This window comes from Lupinus angustifolius, chromosome LG02, assembly GCF_001865875.1.
Source record: "Lupinus angustifolius cultivar Tanjil chromosome LG02, LupAngTanjil_v1.0, whole genome shotgun sequence".
Classification (NCBI taxonomy): Eukaryota; Viridiplantae; Streptophyta; class Magnoliopsida; order Fabales; family Fabaceae; genus Lupinus; species Lupinus angustifolius.
The window spans coordinates 8,183,293-8,210,129 of NC_032010.1; the positions used below are offsets into that span (position 1 = coordinate 8,183,293).

General features: G+C 33.7%; 2 protein-coding genes and 1 pseudogene across 2 annotated transcripts; all 3 read left to right on the top strand.

The window, feature by feature from the left end:
* LOC109326608 lies at nucleotides 1,017-5,640 on the top strand (annotated as a pseudogene).
* Nucleotides 13,156-17,541, top strand: LOC109335065 (uncharacterized RNA pseudouridine synthase aq_1464-like). The gene is made up of 10 exons (XM_019571119.1): nucleotides 13,156-13,725; nucleotides 14,601-14,680; nucleotides 14,846-14,946; nucleotides 15,033-15,105; nucleotides 15,375-15,468; nucleotides 15,589-15,637; nucleotides 15,958-16,108; nucleotides 16,433-16,489; nucleotides 16,944-16,999; nucleotides 17,129-17,541. The coding sequence occupies exons 1-10, from the start codon at nucleotides 13,188-13,190 to the stop codon at nucleotides 17,187-17,189; spliced, it is 1,260 nt and encodes a 419-aa protein (XP_019426664.1). The 5' UTR covers nucleotides 13,156-13,187; the 3' UTR covers nucleotides 17,190-17,541.
* Nucleotides 18,874-21,824, top strand: LOC109326616 (uncharacterized RNA pseudouridine synthase aq_1464-like; the record flags this gene model as incomplete). Its single annotated transcript, XM_019559333.1, has 9 exons — nucleotides 18,874-18,963; nucleotides 19,129-19,229; nucleotides 19,316-19,388; nucleotides 19,658-19,751; nucleotides 19,872-19,920; nucleotides 20,241-20,391; nucleotides 20,716-20,772; nucleotides 21,227-21,282; nucleotides 21,412-21,824. Coding segments are annotated over 9 exons (732 nt in total), but the record flags the coding sequence as incomplete, so codon positions are not given.

Sequence of the window (26,837 nt, forward strand, 5' to 3'; positions counted from 1 at the left end):
TTTAATGAAAATTGTTGTATATGATATCAACGATTTAGGAAAAGTTGTGGATTAGAAATGCGAGTCTTGGGGGAAGTCATGCTTCCCATGTAAGGATTCCACTTTATTTTCTAAAGTGTTACAGATAAGTTAGAGTTACATGGTTCAACATCCACATATTGCTTTATATTGTCTTATACAATTAGGTAATGAATTTGTTATTAATTTACCTTACCATGTAAAACAATAACCACCACTAGACTAGAGAGTAAATTTGTTATTAATTTACAATGGAAATAATGTTTAAGGAACACGACTTTTAAAAATCATGTTTATGACTTTAAAAAATAAAGTGAAACTTGTGCATGGGAAACACGATTTCCTTCATGACTCACATTCTTGGTCCATGAATTCTCTTAAATCGTAAATATCATACACGATTTCTGTTAAAGTAAATATCATACAGGTAAGTGGGGCTAACTCTCCCAACGAGCATTTTTTTCATCCACAAGACTCGAACCCGAGTTCTTGCTTAAGGAGAATCAAGCATGTACCACTTGAACCAACGCCCGTTGGTAGAAAAATCTCTATTTAGAAACAATCAATAAAATATTAATAATATTTTTTGATATTATTAAGGTTATTCTCTTGTTTTTTGATGAGAAATCAATCTCTTTTAGAGTACATGTTTGTCCCTCTTAACAAGTATTGTCTCCAGAAATTGAATTGTTAACCTTTTAGTTTTTTGTGTGAATCTTATGAAACTTTATACTATTAAATCAAAATCATAATAATAATATTTTAATTAAAATTTAATCATAAATATGGGGGCCTATGACACAAAAAAATACCAATTTATATTTGAAATGTGATATATTAGATATTTAATAGTATTTTTCTCCCTTCCTTAAGCTTCCATTTGACTTTCAACCAATATCAAATCAAATACACACTTCCTTTCAAGTTTCAACTAATTAATAACCGTTTTCCACCGCGCTTTCATTTTTTTCACGTTCCTTTTTTCTTCTGTAACCGCTATGACTCGACTGAGAAAACTAGGAGCCGCCGTTGGTGCTCCCAACGCCGTTGTTCCGTCGAGGGAGACGCAAGAGTTTGCGCTGATCGCCGCCGGAAAGGACAACCCTCTCGACATGCTCGTCATTGGCGGCGGCGCCACGGGCTCTGGCGCCGCGCTGGATGCCGTGACACGAGGACTACGGGTCGGGTTGGTTGAGCGCGAGGATTTCGCTTCCGGAACTTCTTCACGATCCACGAAGCTGCTTCATGGAGGTATTGGATGTGATTAAGGACTTAGGAATGGTTTCGGTGGAAATTGGATTATTACTTATGTGATATCAATTTTTCATTGATTTTTTGATTTGTTATTGTTATAAATTCTTTTTAGGCCATTATTGTTAATGTAAAGTTTTTTATATCATCTCCATTCATATGTATTAGATTTATTTAAAAGAAAATGATAATTAATATGGATTATGCTCGGATAATGTAAACGCACAGTATTTTCTCTTATTGTTATAACCTTAATGGGGAGGAATCAACAAGTTGTTGTGTAATTTTTGTGAATAATATTAGAAGAGCGATCTCATGCGTGATCCACTAAATAGAGAGCATGTTTTGCAAAGAGTGTTTTTCTAGCAGTTCCATGTTATGTTGATTAACTGGAAAACGAAGCTTGTAAAGATAATGGCAAAGCTGATCACTATGCTGTGGAGTGGACAAATGACAATGTATATGGAACAACACACACTAGTCTCTCTTTGAATTTAGTATGGATAAATGAGCATGGTATGGTTGTAACAGAAAATGCAGCAAACATTGTGGAATCTTCTAGGCATCAAATATTTGTTTGCATAATGGATTTTTTACTAGATTCTTTGAAATGGATTTTAGGAAGAATGAATGTGATTTTGAATTATTTTTTCAAATGAAAATTGACACACAAAATGCAGTTATTAAACCAAAAAACTGCGACTGTAGCACACGAATTTTAAATTTACAAAAATAGAAGTCAAAGGTGAGTGTTTAACTTGATAAAGAGGCTTAGAAGTGTCCCAGTATATGAGCTTTAACATAAGATTGTTCATCTTAACAATGTAGATACCAAACCAGAGTTCACCTCACTTAAGGCAGTGGTTATTAGTTTCTATCCTGTTTTTTTCTGCTTAATTTTCTAAAAACTTGATTTAATCTAATATTTCAATGTTTTTGTAAACTATTAGGTGTTCGATACTTGGAGAAAGCCGTCTTTAACCTTGACTATGGACAATTCAAGTTAGTACTTCATGCACTTGAGGAACGTAAACGAGTTATTGACAATGCACCACACTTATGCCATGCATTGCCTTGCATGACACCATGTTTTAGCTGGTTTGAAGTAGTGTACTACTGGATGGGCTTGAAAATGTACGATTTGATTGCAGGAAGACAACTGTTGCACTTTTCAAGATATTATTCTTCAAAACAGGCTGGTGAACTCTTCCCCACTCTGGCAAATAAGGTCAATGATAGAGACCTAAGAGGCACTGTTGTTTATTATGACGGGCAGATGAATGATGCACGACTTAATGTTGGGCTGGCTTGCACTGCCTCTTTAGCTGGTGCAGCAGTGCTGAACCATGCCGAAGTTATATCCTTACTGAAGGATGATGCTGGACAACGGATAATTGGTGCACGAATTCGGGACAATTTAACTGGTAACACATCCTTTAATATTTAACTATCATCAGTGACACTGATGGTTTACACTTTGAACCTTACATTTTTGTTTACCAAAAAATTGGTAAGCTGACAAGTAATTGATAAGATATCTGACTAGTTTAAGGAGACTTGGACATTGAATGTAGTACACACACAACCTGATGAAGCATTTATTATATGTCTGAAAACTGCAATGGAGCTGGGAGTGGAGCTCCACTCCAATGTATATATATATATAACATATATGCATCTGGAGTGAAGCTATTGGTCTTAAGTCAAATCAAATGTGGTACTCTATAGCTTTGCATCATGAATATTTAGAAATAGTTTCCATTTGTGTTTTCTTTATGCTGTTACTTTGATGCATTAGGTTGGTAAGCAATCACTCAATTCAGCTAGCAATTAATATACTATTTTATGCATAAGCCAATTTTTATTTGGTTCATTTAGTTTATATTTCACAAACTTGGTTATTTATAGCTTGGTAATTAATTTCCTTTATTTGTTTTACATGCTGCAGGCAAAGAGTTTGATACATATGCAAAAGTGATTCTGAATGCGTCTGGGCCATTTTGTGACTCTGTAAGGAAAATGGGGAACAAAAATGCACAAGAAGTGATTGCTCCCAGCAGTGATGTACACATTACACTCCCTGATTATTATTGTCCTGGCGGAATGGGCTTAATTGTTCCTAAAACTAAGGATGGGCGTGTTGTTTTCATGCTGCCATGGCTTGGAAGAACAATTGCTGGAACAACAGATTCTAGTACTAACATTACTTATCTTCCAGAACCACATGAAGATGAAATAGAATTTATATTGGAAACAATATCTGGTTACCTTAATATTACAGTATGTTATGACTGCCAATACAGATGACTTTTTAACTCACTATTTTCTCTCTTATTTATTATATTAGATTCAGAATTAGAGAGGTAGTAGATATTGCTTGTCTGGACCTATGTTGGATCTTTTAGCTAAGATAAAATTAAATAGAGTTATATTATTTTGCATCATATATCCATTGGTTTCATTAATAAATAATTCAGCTCGTTCATTGTAGGAACACCGAACACACCCCATCCTAGTTAAGTTTTAGTTAACCTGGTCTGTACTTGTAATTCTTTGATAGAATGAAGCCAAATGATGCTAGTGAGCAATCACTCAATCAAGCATATTTTTTAATCACATTTTCCTTTTTGCACAGTTTGCTAATGAGAAATAAGTAATGGTGGGAACATTATAGGTACGGCGCGCTGATGTTCTTTCTTCTTGGAGTGGCATACGCCCATTAGCGAGTGACCCAACAGCAGGAAACACTGAGAGTATCTCAAGGGATCATGTTGTCTGCGAGGATCAACCTGGTTTGGTCACCATTACTAGTGGCAAGTGGACTACCTATCGTAGGTAATTATTTAATTATTTAATGGGTGGCTGAAATTTTTATGCTGTTGTTATTTTACTAACTAGGATATAATTAATCTATTGGTTATCCAATTAGTATATTTAACCAGCACTTTTAAACTATTTTCTAACTTCTACTGTTTCAACCACTGTTGTCATTTCAGCACACTTTCCTAATGCACATCAATAGTAGTCTGATCTCATCGTGTTTCAGCATGGCAGAAGATGCTGTTAATGCAGCTATAAAGTCTGGAAAGCTGACCCCCACCAATGGATGTGTGACCAACAATCTCCGGATATCTGGCGGTGAAGGGTGGGAACCTTCTCTTCTTTTACAGTTATCGCTCAACACTATAAGGGCATGAAAAGTCCACATGGTGGCAAAGTTGTTCCTGGGGCAATGGACTCCGCTGCTGCAATGCACTTATCTCATGCATATGGAAAATTGGCTGCATGTGGCTGCCATTGCTCAGGTTTACTTGTACTACTGTATATTTCATATTGTTAATTTTAGTCGAGGGGGAGGGTGGCTGTTGCTATTGCAGCATCCTCTTTTTGGTAAATAGGATAAACTGTGTGTTTTAGTTGTGCACTTTAAACTCTAAAAAACGTGTATATTAATTGTTTGACCCTAATTATATGGATCTCTGTGGTAGGGTACTAGGGTGATAACATTACTCTCATAACAGGATTCACACAGCTATAGAAATTCTAGTTAGCTTCATTACTTCACAAATATTGAAAGTTAAATTGATTATGTATTTTGTATTCTAGAATGAAAATTTGGGTAAGCGACTTGCCCATGGTTACCCATGTCTGGAGGCAGAGGTGGCGCACTGTGCTCGCCATGAATATTGCGAATCTGCTATAGACTTCATTGCAAGGAGGACTCGTCTTGCTTTCCTTGAAATTAAAGCGGCAAAACGGGCATTGCCTCGTGTGATTGAAATATTGGTAGATGAGCACAAATGGGACAAATCAAGGCAGAAGGAAGAGTTGCAGAATGCAACAGAATTTTTGAAGACTTTTAAATCCTCAGATAATGCTCAGTTCGATGATGCGAAACACAAATAGTAAGTACTGTATATCATAGTATGAACTATATATTAAAAGCTGCAGATGTTATTATCAAATAGTTCACCTATTTAGCAAAGTGGAATGCTTGTAGTGGTAAGCAAGCTACACTCTAAGGTTGATGATAAAGTTCAAACATAAAAGAAGACACCATAACAATACCCAAAGGGTTTGTCTCATACCAAATTCTATGAGAATAGTTTAAGACAAAAATAGTCCACCTATCTTTAATTTTGCTTTTTCTATTAAGGGATAAACTGATAGAGTACATGTAATAATTTCTATGTAATTTTTTTTCAGGTTCTGAACTAGAATGAGAAGGGAGTTTTTGATGTTTAGGTATTAATTTTGTCAAATACATATGTAAAATCCACTTTTTGACTAAATTGTCCAAGATAATTGCCATGATAATGTTTACAAGATTCATAGATTGTTTTGCACAGTTACCTACCCCTTTTTCGGAGATGGACTAGACCAAAAATTAAATAAATCAATGACTATAATTCAGTTTATCACCGATCTGTGTATTTTCTTCTTCTTCTTAATAGTCTATTTGTGTATATTTCTCATAGCCTCTATGCTCTATTTCTTTATTCCTATTCTAATTTTCTAACATAGGAGGTTAACTTTTTAACTACGGGATACACAAGCTTTCGTATGTGAAATCAGGTGCAGCCAGCTCCCTTAATGTCCTCTCACGTGGGATTGGAGGTGGTTCAGCCATATTTTTAAATTATGCAACAGAATGCACAAAAACAACAGAATGCACAGAAACAACGGAATCAGTATCACTATCAAACTTAAATTCCTAACTTGTCTAACCAAATTATGAAATGTTCTATAAATTTCAGGATTTATTGAATGCAAAGAGTTAGGATTTGCCCTAGTCATGCACTAAATGCAGCAGTAAGAACTATGTAGGGCAGTAAGGAAAATACATTTTAAATTTCAGTGATCAACCAAAACTTTGCATCAATAAAATCCTAATATCATAGGAAACATCCACAAAAAGTTTCAGGACAAAACTCAAAGCATAACTAATTTAATTAAATGCAACAAAATCAAAACAATTGAAAAAATAAACTTGTAAAATAAAAAAGAAATAGTAAACAAACTCTTTTTGGATTTTCAGGGTGGGTTCTGTAGACACATTGTATAGAGAAAGAATCAATGTATTTTTCTACCCCAAATGCATATATAATATGTCCAATTCTGATTAACGGTTCCAAAGTTATGCCAAAAATAGAAAATCAACAATAAAACTAGTCACTATTTGTTTTTATCTCACAATCAGCAGCACGGTGATTGGCTATGATGCATCCAGTATTCAATATGTGATGAAAGAAGTGTGGAAACAAAGTTTCATGCAAAAATTTCAACCACAGCTATATTAACCAATATACATCCGAATCAACCAACATGCAAATAGCTAAACAAGACAGCAAACAACAAATAGTGAATGTTACAGGAAGATTTTGAAACCCAAACAGAATGATTATTCTAAGACACACACTAACAATACTAAGAACCTTTGACAAGAACTGATAATCCCCAACAGCGGCGCTAAATTTGATCGAGGCCGTACCCGATACCAATAATATAACAATTAAAAACTACAGTACTAGGAAGTGACTCCTAGGTCGTTTCCCAAAGATTATCTTTCAAGCAAAGCTTCAAACACCTTATACTCACATACACAAGAGGATTTTTGTTGTTGGATAGTATGAACATAAATCAAACTCATAAACAGTAGTTAAGCAATGTAATAAAACAACTAAATCCCTTTGGTTCGTTTGTTCACAACTGAATCATCGGTTTCAAAATATTATTTTCAGATTCCAACCATTAACTTCCGAATTTATTGAGAATCAATTAACTAAGCGATAATCAATTCAAAGTTCCAAAATCCAAGCCTCTAACAAAGCAAAATCAGCATAAACATGAAACGATTAACAAATTCACACGAACTAAGCATTCATGCACTAGAGAGTAAATCAACTAAGCGAAGATAAGCTCATAAATCAGTTTCTAACATAGAAGAAATCAACAATAAAGAAACCGAAAATGCATTAATAACAAAACCTCAAGAGTTGTGATACATAACCAAAGGAACCTAGTCTAGAAATTTAGTCTTCTATGGCAATGGAAGAACAAACCGAAAATGAAAAATGAAATAGGAGTGAAACCCTAGTAGAGCAAAAGAGGGAAAACGGAAATGTGTTTATGTTTCAAAATGAGGTAAAGTAAAAGTGTGTGTGTTTGGAGTGGGGAATCCGAATTTAACCCCTCCAACACACATAAAACCGAATTAGGCCTAAACAATGGGCTCAAAGCTAAACTACAATAAAAAAACTCCTAAAATAAAAATAAAATCTTTACTTCAACACATATTCTCCACTTCCATAATGCCCAAAATGTCATTGGTGTCAAATATGAACTAAAAATGATAATAGATTTAATCATGCCAAATAATCCGAAATTAACTCATTTTATGAATATTAATCCAATAAAGTCTAAAACAGTAAATCATGTGAAACAAAGTCAATTAGGCACCAAGAATCATCAATCATGCTAAATTAAGGTTATAAATAGTGTGTAATATATTGTTCATCATTGTTGTATAGGTAATTGAGGGAGAACCTTATTGTTGTCTTGTTCAAGAATATTGTCAGCAATCATATTCTGAACATTTCTTCTATTACCGAAGTTGTTCCTTGAATGGTAATACACACAAGAACTTGTTCATCATTAGTGACAGGTTCTTCCTCAAAGACAACATTCCTTATGTTTTCTTCCTTCACAAAATCAATTACCTCAAGAAATCTTGCATTTCCCATCTCAAAAAAAAATCTTGAAGTGAGATCATAAAATTTATAGCCCCGAGAGCGTTCAATATAGCCAACATAATAGCAGTTAATTGTTCTTGAGTCCAGTTTTCTTTCATGCGGCCTATAAGGTCGCGCCTCAACTGGACAAACCCAAATATGCATGTGTTTTAAGCTTGGTCTTTTATTAGTCCAAATCTCATATGAGGTTTTGTTAATTACTTTACTTGACACCCTATTAAGGATGTATATTGTGGTCTTTAAAGCTCTCACCCAAAGAGACTTTGGCAAAGAAGAATGACTAATCATATTTCTCACTATATCCTTAAGAATTCGGTTTAATCGCTCAACAACGTCCTTCATGCTAGATTTGCAAGACATAGTGTATTGCAGAACAATTCTACATTCTACGAGGAAAAACACAAATATCCTTTTCACATCATCCTTATAGTTCTTTATTTTCTTATTCTGAGAGGTCATAGTCAAATGAGCACTTTTAGTCTTATCTTTCTCCAGTCTCTCTTTCTCTTGTACACATTGAGATATAAACTCATTGTGAGACTATTTGTCCTTCTGAATGTTATAGCTCACTTTTAATGACCCAAAGTATGCAAGAAGTAAGATCAAAACCAAGTGCACAAGGAAGTCATCACCAAGCTCTAACTTAAGTGACTTGAGTTATGATGTGAGATTAGACATCTCCATGATGTACTCCCTTATAATCTATTTTCCTTTATAGTTCATGGAGATGATTTTAGCCAAAAAGCTACTCATCTTTGCCTTTTTATTTTTGTCAAAGTTTGGTTTTATTTCTTTAAGAAACTTCCTTTCACTCTAACCCTTAGAAATAGAGCCCTGAAACGCTTCTAGAATAGAGTGTTTCATGGTCATTAGACACATTCGGTTAGAGTGTTCTAATATCTCATTTTTAACCTCATCTAGGATTTCTAGAGTAGAAATGGATTTCTTCACCTGAAGTGTTAGATCTAAATCTATACAACCGAGAATAATTTCTACAGCTTCCTTATAGACCTTAAACTTTGTCTCATTCAACAATGAGATGTTCTTAATTTAGTAAAAATATTTGCAGCACTAGTAAAAGAACAAAACAAATTGCAATATTATTGAAATTAAACTCACATTCAACTTTAATACTTAAATTCAAATGATGATGAGGTACATCATGAGTTACCTAACACAACATTAATATTCAGTCATTGGACAAAAATATTAACTTGTAAGTGGTATACTCAATTTGGTAATCAAACATTGATAATCAGTCCTATCAAACAATAAGTCTTTTTTTGGACCGACTTAATATTCACATGTAAAACCATATGATCATCACATATTTATTACTACAAATATGTTTGTAATTTGGGCCAAATAGTAATCTTCATTTGGGCCGATCACTATTCGCATAAAATGCAAACATATAATTGGCTTGATATTTCATATCAACCACTAATGATACTCTTGTTTGTAATTATCAAACATTGATCATAATGCATGTCAAATAATAAACCACTCTTTGGACTGATTTATCATTCACATATGCAATTTTATAATAATCACATGTTTACCATCACATGTGTGTATATAATTTGGCCAAATAATAATCTTCCTTTGAGCCGATTAATACTCGCATGAATACATATACGCACTAGCATTCGACATTTATTATGAACAATTCACAGAAAATATGCCACTTAGGCGAATTTTTGTTTAATAGGTTCACTTAAAATGTCAAACAATTTTATTTTCTAAAAGAAAAACCATTTAGTTGGGTTTGATTCAACATAACCATAATCTAAATCATATACTATTTTTATCCACATATAAATACATATATTCATTATAGCCTATTGGTTGCATTACATCATTCTCATTAGAATGACTGCATTTCAAATTCTAGTAATGGTCCTTTTGAATTTTATATAAAAAAATATTATCATTTTATACATGATTAAACATGGCAAGGCAAATAGAAACAATGTCAACAATAGCAACCACTTAATAATGCAATCAGCCAACAACCAATGCAACAATCCATAAGTGTTGCAACCATTTAAACAAACAAGTCAGGTAATATAGATAAAACAAGACATGTTCATATAATAGACTCATCACAAGATACCTAACACACCATCAATTTCTAGTCTTTGGACAGAGAAATTAATTTGTAAGTGATACTCTCAACTTAATGATCAAATATTAGCAATTAGTTCTGTCAAATAATAACTTTTGTTTGGACCGACTATTATTCACACGAAAAAACTATAATTGTTACATATTTATCATCACATGTATGTTATTATTTGGCCAAATTGTGTTTTTCTTTGGGGCGAACACAATTCGCATAAATAATCTCATACTCATCTGTATAATTTTAATCAATTTCCATAATAGAGGTTTCTTTGGCAACATATTGCATCAATTAATTCAAAAATAATTACCAAACAAAAGGAAAATACTATGCATCCATTATAATTTTTTTTTATGATTTTGGAATTAAACAAATCTTCAGATTTGATATCTTTTATGATTAACAAATCTAATCCCATAATATAATTCCAAATCAAAAAAGATATATTACATATATATCAATGCATAAAAATGGATGCAATCTTAATCAAATACAAAGTAGATCCATATTGAAAAACATAAAAAATATATGCAAATCATTATCGCAATTCCAAATCGAATATAATCATGCATATCCTTAAAACGTATATGTAACATTATATATATATAGTTTTAAGCCTTAACTGTAACCATTATATATATATATATATATATATATATATATATATTAACTTTAATCAGTAATTTCAGACATCACAACAATCTCAAACTGTAAACAATTACATATGTATATATGTATATTTTAATTTACAATATATATACAAGGTCATGAATTCCAGATTGCATATGTATAAAATAAAAACATATCTTAACACATATATACCTTATACATATATTATGACAAATTGCAAAATTATAAGTGACAAAAGTCAATATCCACCAGTAAGACATTAGTGCATATATAATAACATATTGCATAATAGAGTCATAAAAGTTAATACAATGTTTATGCACAGATCTAAATATTTACTCCAACACGTGTTGCAAGGATTCATAATACAAATTACTCATAATTCAAATAAGCTGAAGTGAATAAAAGTTATCATCATTATTCATAAATACCAAATTTTCATAACCAATAGTGAAACCAAAAAAGTCCCTAAATTTAAAAATTAGGGTTCATAAAAAATTGAGGAAAATACATCTTTAATGGAGAATCATAAAATTTAGAACCTAAAACTCTGATACCACTTGTTAGATATTTCCTGATGATTGGTGAAATATCAATCCTAGGATCTTGAATCTCACGATTCTCACACATAATGTAAAACAAAGATACAAAGTCATATATGAATCCATGTTCTCCGATCTACTCATTTAATGTACATTTTGAGAGAGTTTTGGTATATTGGTCTTCCTCAACCAAATCCTGAATTCCTTTTGGGACCTTCGTTTTCTTTCTGATGGGAAGAGGTGAAAATTATTTGTGATTTGGTGTATTGGAGACCATAACCGTTTCTTATGCGTTTTATAGGGTTCCCATTATCGCCTATAAGTAAACCATTTGTGTATCCACTTATTAAAGCTCACATATATTAACGGTTTCAGAAGTCTTTCAAGTTGTCATTAATTAGATCATTTGTTTTGTAACCTTCAAAATAAATAGCCAATATAATTGTATTAAATATATGATGCACATCTTAATTAGAAATTATGAATTTCTAATAGATAGTAACGTTGATTTGATACCTTAAGCATTTTTGGCAATCCTTCAATGCACTTGTACTTGTACTTTATGCATGATTATTGCAAAGCACACAAACCATATCCTCAACCCTCACAATTATGTTCCTTTTGAATAAGTCATCCTTAGTCGGGGGTCTTTTTCTAAGCAATTTCTAAACAAAACAACATATATTTGAAGGCAGACACTTTATCCAACATTTATTTAAAAGGTTATGAAGGGGAGAATGAGTTTTGTTCACTTGACCTTAGTAAGAAGATTTGACAACATAGCAACCCGAGACATCTAACCCCCATCTTCCTCTATCCGAAATCTCTTTCTCGCACTTATGGTGATGAACCAAGTCAAGTAGATTTCTAGCCATGGAAACCTTTCTACCAAACAAATTGCTTCTCCATTGAATCCCCAAGACCACTCATCATCAGTCTATAAGCCACTATCTCCTACGAGGGCCTACTTGTCCCGAGCTAGAAAGAATAATCTAGGAAAGGCTTTCTTGAGACTCTATCGACCCACCCAAATGTCTAAGAAGAATAGAGTATATCCCTATCATCAATTTCCTTCCTATTATTCTCATCAAACCAACCATTACTACCCCCAATAGAGGATCTCACTTTTGCTAGATCCTTCCACCAGTTTGAGGCTACATTAACCCTCTGAGAGGACCAATCAGTCCCATATTTAGAATTTATGACCTTCACCAATAAAGCCTCCTAATCAATAATTCTACGTCATCTCCATTTCCCTAGCAAAGAGTTGTTGAACATATCAAGGTCTCTCACACCCAAACTGCCACACTCCTTAGGCTTACAAACATCATATCAAGACACCTAAAAGATACCTTTCCCACCTCTTTTACTTCCCCAAATAAAGGCTCTTTGGAGGCTATCAATCTTAGCCAAAACCTTATTTGAAGCTTTGTAAAGAGAAAACATATAAGTAAGATGTTTAATAAAACAAAAGTTAGAAGAATTAATATACCTCCAAAAAATATGCTTGCACTTCCATGATGCAAGCCTTTTAGACGCCAATTCAATCATGCACTTCAAACAGAAGAACCAGTAGTGGGATTTAGTAAAAAAATATAACATTTTCCTTTTTTAAATGTCATGTTAGATTTACAAAGGCTTTACATGTAAGCATCATTAGGTGAAAGCCAAAAATTTGTAAGTTGAATACCGGATATTTTAAGTCTTCCATTTTGTTTCATTACCCTTAAAAAAACCCATCTCTTAAACAAACTTGTATAGGATAATAATTAACTAATAAAAAATGTGAATAATTTTTTTTAAGATGCTTTTATTATATTTATCTTCTCGCTGTCGTGAGTATCTCTGTACTGTATCCCCAACACAACAATGGCTTCTTCTTCTTCAGCTTCAACAATGGGAATGGCCGCACTCTCTTTCTCTCTTCACTGTTTCTCCAAATCCAATTCTTCTTTCTCATTCCGCTCTCTTCCTCGCCTCACTTGTTCTCTCTCTTCTTCTTCTTCTTCTCCTTCCTTCAACTTCAATATCTCCTTCGCTCCCTCCAAGCCCAAGCCCAAGCCCGAGCTCAAGCCCGACCTTCCTGAATCGGACGACGGTCAAATGCTGATACCGTGGATCGTTCGCGGAGAGGACGGGAAGCTGAAGCTCCAATCGCACGCGCCGTCGACTCTGATGACCGCGATGGTGACGGCGGAAACTGGAACCAAGACGAAGACGAAGCAGAAGGAGATTCAGAAGCAGAAGAAGATGATGAAGAAAGGTGAAAATGAAGATAGTGTTTCTTCTGTAACGGTTCCGCGACACTCCAAGGCGGCGCGTAGGTTCTATAACCAGAATTTGAGAGACAGAGAGAAAGAGTCTGATGCCGCCACGCGCCTCAGCAAGGTTCTTGCTGCCTCTGGAGGTACCTAAACGCTGCGTTTTTGGTTTTTAGTTTCAGTTTGTTAGTAGTTACTTATAGGAAAAATTGTTATACTGGATTCGGATTGCCTTGTAAAAAAGGGGGCACAATGCATGAGTTCCCATCTAGTGGGGTATGGAGAGGGTAGATATAAGTCATGAGACAAACAACCTTACTGGAGTGCCATATGTTTCACTTAATTAAAGTGTCCACTTTGTTATGGAAATTGCGCAGTTCGCCATTGAGGTTTATGTTATCTTTAAACTTATGCACCTCAAGGTTTTTGTTGTCACTACACTTAGAGACATTTGGAAGAGCCTATAGTTAGCTTATTTTGTGGCTTATGACAGCAACTTATTTTCAGAAGCTTATAGAATTAACATATGAAATAGTTTTAAATTGTGGCACACAACCGCACTCCGTTAGCAATTGCAGCAGCCTACATGTCTGTGTTTTCCTGCAATCGACACAACATAACCGTGACCACAACTATAATTTGAAAAGATATGCTTGTTACCTTCCTATAAGTTCTTTTTAGCTTACTTGGCTTATTTCAATAAGTTTATCAAACTTAGGAAAATAAGATGTTTTTAGCTTATTTCATAAAAGCTTATTGGATAAGCACTTAGTTAAGGAGTGGTTTACCCAAATATGCGCACCTTGAGGTTTAAGTTATCACTACACTTACGCCCTTACAACATAAAATGAAGGGAAGTCAGAGTAATTTCTAAAACAAAAGGGGTGCAAGGTTTAAGCAAGTTAAACTTCAGAGGATGGTTAATGTAATTTCCCCTTCATTATATGATTGGTATATAAAATGACCCTTTCATTGGTTGAAAATGAAAATCAGTTCAGATTGTATACTTGATTGTTTTCAGTTGCTTCAAGAAGAAGTTGTGAAGAGCTTATTTTTGATGGCAAGGTTACTGTAAATGGGAACGTCTGTAATACACCTCAGGTTTGTTTAATTTATCATTCATTTGATTTGATATGTTTTGTTTTATTATTCTTAATAGAGCATTCATTATGTCAAAGAATTATTAATCTTGATAATCGCTTCCTTTTTATTATTCATCACGTCATCATGTATAAATTTTAGCTTTTTGCTTTGTGGCATTGGCAGACCAGAGTTGATCCTGCAAAGGATGTTATCTATGTCAATGGAAGCCGCCTTCCTAAGAGGCAGCCCCGAAAGGTGTATTTTGCCTTAAACAAGCCTAAAGGGTATGTATGTTGCACAACTTGCACTTGCACACCTATTCTCAATGAAACAACTGTATTTATAAAATGATGCAATTACATTTTGACAGGTACATATGCTCATCTGGGGAGAAGGAGTCTAAATCTGTGATAGGTCTATTTGATGATTATTTGAAGAATTGGGTATGTGCCACATTGAGCTTTATTGATATTTTACAATCCGTTCAGTTTGGGAAGGGCAGAGTTATGATTCAAATTCAGTTCTTTATTAATTCTGCATGTCACTTTACCAGTTATGGAAAGGCATTGGGGTACTCTTTTGAGATTATATATTATTTTCATTCTCCCCTTCTGTATCTCTGCTTGGTAATTTAGGAGGATATTTTGTGCTCCACTTCTGTATTCCTTTCCACAACTAATAAAATCTTTATCACCAATAATTGTTTTGCTAGGATAAAAATCATGCTGGAGTACCTGCACCACGGCTATTTACTGTAGGCCGTCTTGATGTTGCTACCACTGGGTTAATTATTGTGACTAATGATGGTATGTGACTTGACGTGAAAGCAATTTTATCTGCATTGATTTAATCGTAGTCCTGGGATAAATTATATCTAAACACGAACAGTTTTATCTAATACTTTATCCAATTATTGTTATTCACAGGAGATTTTGCTCAAAAACTTACACATCCATCAACCAAAACATCCAAAGAGTGAGTAGATGAGTTTGGTTCTTGTATTCCCCTCCCATTATTTTGGATCAATACTGCAATTATGGGAATTTTCAACTTATAAGATTTTAGTTAAGATCTTGTGGACATTATGTACAGGAAGTTTGGTTCAAATAATTTAGATGATGCTGTGTATTCCGCAGTGTCTTACAGCTTGGAATGATTGAACATTATTAGGATCTCCCTTACCCAATTCAATGTTTTATTTTGTGATTTAATGCATGGTTCATATTATTTTTGGATGTAGTTCTTCATTCCTATGAATTTACAAATTTTCTGAAACATCACATTCATTTTATCAGATACATTGCAACAATTGATGGTTCAGTTCATAAGAAGCACTTATTAGCCATAAGTGAGGGGACAACCATTGAGGGCGTCCATTGTATACCTGATAGTGTTGAGTTACTTCCACGCAGGCAAGATGTACAAAGAGACCGTCTTCGCATTGTGGTAAACTTATCTGTATTGATCTAATAATATCAGTTCAACTGCCCAATATTGGTTGTAATTATCACATTCTCTGGCATCTCACTTGAACTACACCAATCAATCTGCTGGTGCATAAGGTTGATGAAGTTTCCTTTTGAATGCAACTTTAAAGACGAAGGCTGGCATGCATAATTTAATTTCTTTATCATATTTAGTCATCAATTCATTCATGATTATCACATTTTAGTCCGTTGAATTATTTACCCTGTCTACTTGTTAGAGCATGTGATTTGTTCAACGGGCCTACTTGAGATTGCTTGTTTCATTTAATCTGGATACTTGTAGGTTCATGACGGGAGGAAACATGAAGTTCGTGAACTTGTGAAAAGTGCTGGACTTGAGGTTAGCTTTAATGATAGATTTCCTCCCTTTAACATCATCCAAAAGGCCATAACTACTCATGCTGAGGCATATGTGAAATCATAAATATTTTGTATGATAAAAGAAAATCATGGTTCATGGAATTCTGTAAACCCGATTCCAGCCAAACTGATTAGTGTTTCTCTGGTTCAGATTTCTTAGGAGTTATGCTACATTTAACTTACATATAGTGTGATGCTACTTCAGTTTCACAAGAATTTTGATTTTGCCCATACTTCATATATGGTTTGATCACACTGATTATTTTTCTTCACATCTTTTGGGATTTTGGCTTGTGTTCTTATTTTCAGCTTCTGGGTATTTTAGGGAGTTTTCTTGTATGATATCTATATTAATATCATACCTTGTGGTTTTATTTTCGTCTATGGATAAATAACTTCAGACATTTCTTTCTTGTTTCTGTTTCATATTTCAGATATATTCATTGAAGCGAGTTCGAATTGGTGGTTTTAAACTTCCATCAGACCTTGGGTAATAATTTTCCTTAGTTCTGTAGGGAGTCATTCTTCAGTAGTTGCAGTTGTATTCAGATACAATTCTAATGATCTTCCATTTGAATTATTTTTTACTTCACACAGTTTTCAACTGTTGTATTACCAGGGTAGGGAAGTACATTGATCTAAATCCAGCAAATCTGAGCGCGCTGGGGTGGAAGAGTTGAAGTTGCTTCTTTGATGCCGGAGTTGGAAACATTGTGCAAGCTTATTCAGATTTAAAACAGCTCTGAAGCTATTATCAAATAGTTGGCTGATTCGTAATCGATTTGAGCTGTTGAATTCTGATACCATTCCTAGGGAGGCAGAGCACACTGATACTCTTTGCAAGCCGCAATCAAACATAGCTATATAGTCTTAGAAGGTATGTGAAAAGATTTTAGGCTACTGATAAGTGAATGCATTAGTTAGTGAATTGCTGGTATCTTCAATGAAAGTTTTGTAGACGATGACCCTGTATAAATTTGTGTTTAAAGTTTAAAACTAATACAAATTGATAAATTTGAGGATAATTTCCTGAAGTGTTTAATTTCTTATCACAAAATTTAGTGCTAAGTTTGTAATGCTGACTCTCAATAGTGATAAAAATGTGATTTTGGCAAAAAATAAAGTATGTCTCATCAATTGTACATTTCCTATGATGCTCTCTTAACTAAAAAATAATGTAATGAATGAACTTGTAGTCCACAAGGAAAGCATGTAACAGAATGGTTTATTGTTTGAGGATTTTTTATACTCTTAACAAATCATTAATAAAATAAATGATGAAAAATGTATGTAAAAAATAAATTTAAGTGTAGTTTTAACTATGCTAATCTTGGTGATTAATATGTATTATCCCCTTATAAACACTTTTTCAGCTGTAACATCCTACATAACCCTCAATAAGTCTTTAGATACAAATAGGTCCAACAATGAACTAAGTCACCTCAACATTTATTTAAAATTTAATTTGTTATTTATCTTAATAAATTTGGTTCATCAAGTAACAAATTAATTGAGTCAAAAAATTGAGTTTAAATAAACGATTCGAAATTACAGTTTGACACATTCCAACCGCTTATAATTATCAGAAAAATATTTAATTATTAAAATTTTAATTTTAATATATTTTTTAACTAATAACAACAAGTATTACATGAAATATCATACTTTTTCAAACACCAAAATTTCCCCATTCCCAACATCATTTATAATTTTTAATATCCTAATAGCAGATAATCTCGTCTTTATGTTGATGGAGTAGTTTTAGGCTTTGACAAACCATAATTCTGTAAATATATGCTAATTATAAGTTACCTCTCCAAAAGTATAAAAAAAGTTCAATTTAATTCTCAGATTTAAGAAAATAATATAATAGTATTGTGTATTATGAGATATACATTAGTTTCATATGTACATGAGTTTGTTAACTATTTTAGGAAATAAAGATAATATTCTAGAGAAACAAATCCATGTGATTATGGGATTGTTTCTAAATATACAAGCCTAGTATTAATAGCAAGATAAAGTAAGGAATCAGAATAAAAATATAGTAAAGATAATTTAAACATTCCTAGAATACTAGACATCAACACATTTTTGACACTCTCCCTCAAGTTGGTGAATAAACATTTTCCATTCCCAATTTGGATATAATTCTTTCAAAGTTGTTGTTTAGCCCCTTAGTGAGTATGTCTGCAAGTTAATTTTGATTAGAGATATATGGTGTACAAATCAAACTATTACAATTGGATGATATGAACCGTGATAAAGATGAAAGTAATGAAAGGAAGAAGGATGTCTTTATTGGTATATAAAATGACCCTTTCATTGGTTGAAAATGAAAATCAGTTCAGATTGTATACTTGATTGTTTTCAGTTGCTTCAAGAAGAAGTTGTGAAGAGCTTATTTTTGATGGCAAGGTTACTGTAAATGGGAACGTCTGTAATACACCTCAGGTTTGTTTAATTTATCATTCATTTGATTTGATATGTTTTGTTTTATTATTCTTAATAGAGCATTCATTATGTCAAAGAATTATTAATCTTGATAATCGCTTCCTTTTTATTATTCATCACGTCATCATGTATAAATTTTAGCTTTTTGCTTTGTGGCATTGGCAGACCAGAGTTGATCCTGCAAAGGATGTTATCTATGTCAATGGAAGCCGCCTTCCTAAGAGGCAGCCCCGAAAGGTGTATTTTGCCTTAAACAAGCCTAAAGGGTATGTATGTTGCACAACTTGCACTTGCACACCTATTCTCAATGAAACAACTGTATTTATAAAATGATGCAATTACATTTTGACAGGTACATATGCTCATCTGGGGAGAAGGAGTCTAAATCTGTGATAGGTCTATTTGATGATTATTTGAAGAATTGGGTATGTGCCACATTGAGCTTTATTGATATTTTACAATCCGTTCAGTTTGGGAAGGGCAGAGTTATGATTCAAATTCAGTTCTTTATTAATTCTGCATGTCACTTTACCAGTTATGGAAAGGCATTGGGGTACTCTTTTGAGATTATATATTATTTTCATTCTCCCCTTCTGTATCTCTGCTTGGTAATTTAGGAGGATATTTTGTGCTCCACTTCTGTATTCCTTTCCACAACTAATAAAATCTTTATCACCAATAATTGTTTTGCTAGGATAAAAATCATGCTGGAGTACCTGCACCACGGCTATTTACTGTAGGCCGTCTTGATGTTGCTACCACTGGGTTAATTATTGTGACTAATGATGGTATGTGACTTGACGTGAAAGCAATTTTATCTGCATTGATTTAATCGTAGTCCTGGGATAAATTATATCTAAACACGAACAGTTTTATCTAATACTTTATCCAATTATTGTTATTCACAGGAGATTTTGCTCAAAAACTTACACATCCATCAACCAAAACATCCAAAGAGTGAGTAGATGAGTTTGGTTCTTGTATTCCCCTCCCATTATTTTGGATCAATACTGCAATTATGGGAATTTTCAACTTATAAGATTTTAGTTAAGATCTTGTGGACATTATGTACAGGAAGTTTGGTTCAAATAATTTAGATGATGCTGTGTATTCCGCAGTGTCTTACAGCTTGGAATGATTGAACATTATTAGGATCTCCCTTACCCAATTCAATGTTTTATTTTGTGATTTAATGCATGGTTCATATTATTTTTGGATGTAGTTCTTCATTCCTATGAATTTACAAATTTTCTGAAACATCACATTCATTTTATCAGATACATTGCAACAATTGATGGTTCAGTTCATAAGAAGCACTTATTAGCCATAAGTGAGGGGACAACCATTGAGGGCGTCCATTGTATACCTGATAGTGTTGAGTTACTTCCACGCAGGCAAGATGTACAAAGAGACCGTCTTCGCATTGTGGTAAACTTATCTGTATTGATCTAATAATATCAGTTCAACTGCCCAATATTGGTTGTAATTATCACATTCTCTGGCATCTCACTTGAACTACACCAATCAATCTGCTGGTGCATAAGGTTGATGAAGTTTCCTTTTGAATGCAACTTTAAAGACGAAGGCTGGCATGCATAATTTAATTTCTTTATCATATTTAGTCATCAATTCATTCATGATTATCACATTTTAGTCCGTTGAATTATTTACCCTGTCTACTTGTTAGAGCATGTGATTTGTTCAACGGGCCTACTTGAGATTGCTTGTTTCATTTAATCTGGATACTTGTAGGTTCATGACGGGAGGAAACATGAAGTTCGTGAACTTGTGAAAAGTGCTGGACTTGAGGTTAGCTTTAATGATAGATTTCCTCCCTTTAACATCATCCAAAAGGCCATAACTACTCATGCTGAGGCATATGTGAAATCATAAATATTTTGTATGATAAAAGAAAATCATGGTTCATGGAATTCTGTAAACCCGATTCCAGCCAAACTGATTAGTGTTTCTCTGGTTCAGATTTCTTAGGAGTTATGCTACATTTAACTTACATATAGTGTGATGCTACTTCAGTTTCACAAGAATTTTGATTTTGCCCATACTTCATATATGGTTTGATCACACTGATTATTTTTCTTCACATCTTTTGGGATTTTGGCTTGTGTTCTTATTTTCAGCTTCTGGGTATTTTAGGGAGTTTTCTTGTATGATATCTATATTAATATCATACCTTGTGGTTTTATTTTCGTCTATGGATAAATAACTTCAGACATTTCTTTCTTGTTTCTGTTTCATATTTCAGATATATTCATTGAAGCGAGTTCGAATTGGTGGTTTTAAACTTCCATCAGACCTTGGGTAATAATTTTCCTTAGTTCTGTAGGGAGTCATTCTTCAGTAGTTGCAGTTGTATTCAGATACAATTCTAATGATCTTCCATTTGAATTATTTTTTACTTCACACAGTTTTCAACTGTTGTATTACCAGGGTAGGGAAGTACATTGATCTAAATCCAGCAAATCTGAGCGCGCTGGGGTGGAAGAGTTGAAGTTGCTTCTTTGATGCCGGAGTTGGAAACATTGTGCAAGCTTATTCAGATTTAAAACAGCTCTGAAGCTATTATCAAATAGTTGGCTGATTCGTAATCGATTTGAGCTGTTGAATTCTGATACCATTCCTAGGGAGGCAGAGCACACTGATACTCTTTGCAAGCCGCAATCAAACATAGCTATATAGTCTTAGAAGGTATGTGAAAAGATTTTAGGCTACTGATAAGTGAATGCATTAGTTAGTGAATTGCTGGTATCTTCAATGAAAGTTTTGTAGACGATGACCCTGTATAAATTTGTGTTTAAAGTTTAAAACTAATACAAATTGATAAATTTGAGGATAATTTCCTGAAGTGTTTAATTTCTTATCACAAAATTTAGTGCTAAGTTTGTAATGCTGACTCTCAATAGTGATAAAAATGTGATTTTGGCAAAAAATAAAGTATGTCTCATCAATTGTACATTTCCTATGATGCTCTCTTAACTAAAAAATAATGTAATGAATGAACTTGTAGTCCACAAGGAAAGCATGTAACAGAATGGTTTATTGTTTGAGGATTTTTTATACTCTTAACAAATCATTAATAAAATAAATGATGAAAAATGTATGTAAAAAATAAATTTAAGTGTAGTTTTAACTATGCTAATCTTGGTGATTAATATGTATTATCCCCTTATAAACACTTTTTCAGCTGTAACATCCTACATAACCCTCAATAAGTCTTTAGATACAAATAGGTCCAACAATGAACTAAGTCACCTCAACATTTATTTAAAATTTAATTTGTTATTTATCTTAATAAATTTGGTTCATCAAGTAACAAATTAATTGAGTCAAAAAATTGAGTTTAAATAAACGATTCGAAATTACAGTTTGACACATTCCAACCGCTTATAATTATCAGAAAAATATTTAATTATTAAAATTTTAATTTTAATATATTTTTTAACTAATAACAACAAGTATTACATGAAATATCATACTTTTTCAAACACCAAAATTTCCCCATTCCCAACATCATTTATAATTTTTAATATCCTAATAGCAGATAATCTCGTCTTTATGTTGATGGAGTAGTTTTAGGCTTTGACAAACCATAATTCTGTAAATATATGCTAATTATAAGTTACCTCTCCAAAAGTATAAAAAAAGTTCAATTTAATTCTCAGATTTAAGAAAATAATATAATAGTATTGTGTATTATGAGATATACATTAGTTTCATATGTACATGAGTTTGTTAACTATTTTAGGAAATAAAGATAATATTCTAGAGAAACAAATCCATGTGATTATGGGATTGTTTCTAAATATACAAGCCTAGTATTAATAGCAAGATAAAGTAAGGAATCAGAATAAAAATATAGTAAAGATAATTTAAACATTCCTAGAATACTAGACATCAACACATTTTTGACACTCTCCCTCAAGTTGGTGAATAAACATTTTCCATTCCCAATTTGGATATAATTCTTTCAAAGTTGTTGTTTAGCCCCTTAGTGAGTATGTCTGCAAGTTAATTTTGATTAGAGATATATGGTGTACAAATCAAACTATTACAATTGGATGATATGAACCGTGATAAAGATGAAAGTAATGAAAGGAAGAAGGATGTCTTTAAAGTTGCAGAAACACTATGAGTTTTAGTTATTGGTGGCCTTCAGTTTTTCCTTCTTTTGTTTTTGGGCTTAGAGTTGTTATTAGGCCCATTTCCTTTTCTGGTTAGTTTGTTGGGTTTCATGTGGTTATTTCTGTTATGGTAACCACCATACCCTTCTATAAATAGATTTCCTTGTTTAGAGTTCAAATCATCAATGAAATACCGAAAGTGTTATTCAGCTTAAATCATTCATCCATTTTGTGCTTTTCTTCTTCTTCATTGCTCAATGGGATACCATGTTTGACATGGTATCAGAGCACACTATGAGAAGAATTTCTGCTGCATAAACCTGACTTTCTTTTTCATCATCAAGCAATCAGCTCCAAGATTCCTGAAAGTTTCCTGAAAGTTTCCTTTTCTCCCAATTCAAGATGGAAAATCGTGCAATTCAACCGCTAAGCCTTATTCAAGATCCAACCTCTCCTTTACATGCATCTCAATGAGAATCCAGGTGCTGCTCTGGTCTCCACTCACCTCAATGGTGACAATTACCACTCTTGGTCCCGTGTCGTTTTCATGTCCCTCAAGACAAAGAACAAACTTCAGTTTATTGATGGTTCTCTTCCAAAACCTGTCATCGACGATCCAACCTTCAAAGCCAGGGATAGGTGCAATATGTCGGTAGTTTCTTGGTTGATATAGTCTATTGATTATTCCATTGTGTAGAGCGTTCCATGGGTGGATACAACATTCGAGATCTGAGATGACTTGCATGAAAGGTATTATCAAGGTGATGTATTTCGCATTTCACAATTGTTGGCTGAAATATACACCTTCAAACAAGGAAACCTTAGTATAGGGGCATATCATACTCATATAAAAGGATTTTGGCAAGAACTAGATAATTTTAGGCCTATCCTCTTATGTTCTTGCATTCAAAAGTGCAGCTGCGACTTAATCCCAACTATAAGAGGATATAGGGAAAATGACTATGTCATTTGCTTTCATAATGGGCTAAATGACCAGTATGAAGAGTGAGATCACAGATCATGATGATGGGTCCACTTCCTACAATGAACAAGGCTTTTGCTCTTCTCATCAAGCAAGAAAGACTCATTACCAATCAATATGGAGAACCAAGAGTTCTGCTAAACATAGCTGAAGAGAATTATAGTAATAACAACAATGATATAGGGATGAATTCAAGAGGAAACAGAGGAAAGGTAGAGGACAGATATATCAAGCAGGAAGAAATTCAGCAAGAGGTCCAAGTGGAAGAGGAGCCAAGGTTTGCATCTTTTGCCACAAGACAAGGCACACTATTGATCAATGCTTCAAGAAGAATGGTTTCCCACCTGCATACTCCAAAAATTACAGCATCAACAATCTTGTTACGACTAATGATGAACCATATGAACATAACTCCCAGAAAGAAATAAGGGAGCAGGCAATTTCAAACAAGAGCAATGAACAAACCATTGGAGTCAATATCACTCCTCAACAACACCAAACTATCCTATCCATATTGCAACAACCATCAAGAATTGATCATAACACCAACCAATTCAACACACATTCTGGTGAATCCAATGATGAAGGTATGAGGTACCTCTTAAATTGTCACACTAAATCTCTTGACTGGTACCTTGACACAGGGGCTACAGGTCATGTATGTCATATTCTTTCAAATTTCCAAACCTACAAACAAATCAATTATGTCTATGTTACTCTACCTGATGGCAGCCAGATAGCCACCACCATTTCAGGGAGTGTTGTTTTCTCATCCAATCTATTCTTAACTGATGTTCTGTACATTCCTACATTTCATTATAACTTGATTTCTATTTCAAAGCTTATTGATTCTATTCACTGCCAATTAACTTTTTCTAAAAATGTTTGCCACATTCAGGACCTCCCATCCTTGAAGATGGCTGGTGTAGTTGAGTTGAGGAATGGTCTTTATGCAATGAAAGGCCCTGTGAGGACTTTACCCATCACACACACTCAACAAAAGGATAGTAGTGTTAATACTTTCTCTGCTTATGAAACCAATGTATGGCATAATAGGCTAGGCCACCCTTCTCATGACAAACTGTTGACCATGCAAAAACTTTTTCCTTATGTTAAATTCAATAAAATCATGGACCCTTGTCACATTTGCCATGTTGCTAAACAGAGAAAACTACCCTATCCTAATAGCATTACTGAATCTGCATGCATTTTTGACTTATTGCACATGGATATATGGGGACCTTTCCTTATCCCTAGCATTCTTGGACACATATACTTATTGACCATGGTTGATAATAAATCTAGATTTACTTGGTTATATTTCTTGAAACTTAAGTCTGAGGTGCCCAATTTGATCAAGAATTTTGTTTCTCTTGTTTATACTCAATTCGGATTAAGGGTGAAATGCATAAGAAGTGACAATGAGAAAGAATTTTCCCTAAGTAACTTCTATGCAGAAAAAGGAATTGAGCATCAAAGAAGTTGTGTTGAAACACCTCAACAAAACGGGGTGGTGGAAAGGAAACACCAACACATTCTTGGTGTTGCTAGATCCTTAATTTTTCAATCTAATCTTCCTCACTGTTTTTGGAACTTTGCCATGGCACATGCTGTATACCTAATTAATAGACAACCTAGTCTTTATCTCTCAAATGATAGTCCCTTTCATGTTTTATATAAAACCTTTCCTGACATATCTAACCTTATGATATTTGGATGTCTTTCCTATGCTGCCACTACTACTTCACACAGGAAGATGTTGGATCCTAGATCTAAAGGATGTCTGTTCTTAGGACTAGAAAAGGGGGTGAAAGGGTATATTGTGTTAGATATCAATAGTCATGAAATCTTCATATCTAGAATTGTCTCATTTTATGAACATGCCTTTCCTTTCAAAGAGTCTATATGCACTGAAAGAGACCCTGGATTAATTTTACCTATTGAACATGACATTGCTTATGAAATTGATGATGGTATCAATAACATCAATAAGGAATTCATTACCATTCATCATACCCCCAATGGAATTGAGTCCATCACACCTGCCAATAATTTAGCCAACAGTGATCTTGACAATTCTCAATCTAGTTCACTCATTGAGGACAATAAAAATAGTAGAAATAATAATGAAACTGCTAAAAAATCTCTTAGAGTTAGAAATAGGCCTCACTATTTGCAGGACTATCATTGCACTTTGACCACATCCGCCTCTCATTCAGTCTCACCAAAGTCTCGAAATGTAAGGTATCCTCTATGCAAAAGCGTGTCTTATGATCTTTTATCTGCTAACCATAAACATTATTCTCTTAGTATCTCCTCCAATAAAGAACCAACTACTTATAATGAAGCAATCAAGCAAGATTTCTGGAAAGCTGCCATCCAGAAAGAGCTTGATGCTCTCAATGCCAATGGCACCTGGATCATTACTACCCTTCCTAGCACAAAGAAAGCTATAGGATGTAAATGGGTATTCAAACTGAAATATAGGTCAGATGGATCTATTGAAAGGTACAAGGCTAGACTTGTGGCCAAAGGTTTCACCCAAACAGAAGGGGTTTACTACATAGAAACTTTTAGCCCTATAGTCAAGATGACTACTATTAGGGTGACATTATCCCTTGCCTCAGCCAAATAGTGGCATCTACATCAGTTAGATATAAACACGACTTTCCTCTATGGAGACCTAAAAGAGGAGGTTTATATGAAGATTCCTCAAGGCCTCACTATAAACCAAACTGGTCTTATGTGCAAGC

Bases quoted from the DNA above. Each gene is read 5' to 3' on its own strand.
- LOC109335065 (XM_019571119.1), top strand. From the start codon at position 13,188: ATGGCTTCTTCTTCTTCAGCTTCAACAATGGGAATGGCCGCACTCTCT. The intron at 15,469-15,588 runs GTATGTGACTTG...TGTTATTCACAG, and splicing joins AATTATTGTGACTAATGATG to GAGATTTTGCTCAAAAACTT. The intron at 16,109-16,432 runs GTAAACTTATCT...GGATACTTGTAG, and splicing joins GAGACCGTCTTCGCATTGTG to GTTCATGACGGGAGGAAACA.